Here is a 2,184-nt window from a genome sequence, read left to right on the forward strand (position 1 = left end):
TCGCAAATTGGCGTGCTGAAAGTAAGCTGCAGAAGCGAAAAAGCCGTATGCGGTGGTGTGGGAGTTTTGAAAATAGAGTGCCTGTTATAATGGCTGCTGCTTGAATCAGCGCTGAGTTGTACCGCTCGTACAGCGTCTTCGACGCGACATGCCAAATAGGTGGAGTCCATGCAATGATGTTCAGATCATAGGTGGCCGTTAAAAGAATGAATGTCTTTAATATTTCCAACCGATTTCGCGGATGGCGCCAGCTGAACCCATGAAACCCATACGCCCGGAAGGACATTATAGCCTGGAGGAATACACGAGGCGGTCCATGTGTTTCACAAAGTCGATACCCGGTATGCCCTGGGCTACCACGGGCATGGGAGGGATAAGTAGGCGTCTGTCGAGAGTGTTCGCATTTGAGGAGCCTACTAGCGTTGTCGTAATGAGATGTCCTTTGATACGAAGAGACTGGGGGCTTGAGAATCCCTTGTTCTAGACGGGATTGGCGACCCCAATCCTCGATCGCGTTTGGATGAGCGTGTTATCTACAAAGAGGTAGGGGCGGAGGAGTTTCGACCGAGATTGCTCAAGCGTAATAGCCAGGGAGCCCATATAAATGATACAATGCTGTGGACCGACAATCGAACCTTGGAGTATGGTATTCGTTTTATGGAATAGAAATGAAAGCTTCCCACGATACGTCACCCGTGTGGCAACATTCTCGAACAATGCACGGAGACAACTGATCCAGTTATCTGGCATTCCAGCATGGCGCAACAGCATCCACATGCGCGGGAGGGCCACTTTATCGTATGTTTTGGTGATGTCAAGACACACACCATTCCAGGCATCCTCGGATAGTGATCGTGAAAGCCTTTATTGATAAATTGTATTCTCTGTTTGTTGACTTCGGAAGTTGTAGATCGTTACGAGCTATAGACTTTGAGTGATGTGTTCGGGAGGGTATACAGCCTTACGTATTGGCCGAACGAGCCAGTCGCCAAGCTCACGTTCCATATCGGACTAAGTGGTATCAATCACTTAGGCGTAGATGTATAAAAGGTTCTTCAATCTGTTATCGGGCATTTAGTTAGTAAACTATAGACTTTGAGTAAGGTGTTCGGGAGGGTATACAGCCTTACGTGTTCGACGAACGAGCCATTCGTCAAGCTCACGTTGCATGTCGGACTAAGTGGTATCACACCACTTAGGCGTATATGTATTAATGGTTCATAAATCTGCTATCAGGCATTTAGTTAGTAAATTTGGTGCACTAGCGAACTCGACTTGATTACTTTGCGTGAACTTGAAACAGAGATCGACTTCTAAGCAATCTTCTGATTTGCTAATCGGGTATTTTTGCTTTGCAGCAAATACAGACTACTCTCTAACTACGTTCTTTTACACGGCTATTCAACAATCCGTGATCTGATAAGTGGTGACACCATCTTGCACTTGGACAATAGAAGCATCATATAAACAATACTGAGATGCAGTACACTTAAATGGCCATATGAAACATCGATTCAAAGATTAGCGAATCTCTTCTATGCATCTATTTATCTCAGCTGTTTTGCACATCACATGCATCAGTCAGTTGCAAATTTACTGACAACCCATAAGGGGCGTTAAGTGTACATGTGAAATGTAACATTGTTAATTTCATATTCTTGATATACATATTTATTCGTTATATATTTTTGAAAAGAGTTTTAGATCATCCTCAAACCTGATTATTGATGAGAATGTGCAGAATTATTTTCACAAAATACCAGGCAGAGGCTCCTCTGAAAAAGGAATGCTGTGTTCAGTGAGAATGAGTTTGGGAAGTAATTTGCTGTTTTCTTCATAATCACCACTATAAGTCACCTTTGTGATAGTAGAACTGCAATGGCAGCTGCGACACTGGTAACTTGAAAATCTGCCACCGTCGCATCCTGGACATGTACCAAAAAGGTGAAGTGAGCATTAAATGCACTGTTCATATCCATATGCGTGATTGTGCGTATGAATTTTGGCCCTTAGATATTTTTGTTTCTCTGGCATCTGTTTTAGCCCAATATGTGTACACGGAGGCAGAGCTCTGATGACAGTAGCATCGGACAACTCCCGGGGGTATGATAAATTCAAAGAAAAGTACAACTTTCAAGATGAGAAATGGTAAGTCGCTCGCTTTTACTGATTTCACCTATATAA

The 2,184-nt window shown here is 43.4% G+C and overlaps 1 protein-coding gene across 1 annotated transcript; it reads left to right on the forward strand.

The window, feature by feature from the left end:
• Positions 1 to 241: 241 nt before the first annotated feature.
• SARC_07237 (hypothetical protein) lies at positions 242 to 484 on the forward strand (the record flags this gene model as incomplete). Its single annotated transcript, XM_014298835.1, has 1 exon — positions 242 to 484. The coding sequence occupies one exon, from the start codon at positions 242 to 244 to the stop codon at positions 482 to 484; it is 243 nt and encodes an 80-aa protein (XP_014154310.1).
• Positions 485 to 2,184: the final 1,700 nt, after the last annotated feature.

The sequence above is a fragment of the Sphaeroforma arctica genome, assembly GCF_001186125.1.
Source record: "Sphaeroforma arctica JP610 unplaced genomic scaffold supercont1.560, whole genome shotgun sequence".
Classification (NCBI taxonomy): Eukaryota; class Ichthyosporea; order Ichthyophonida; genus Sphaeroforma; species Sphaeroforma arctica.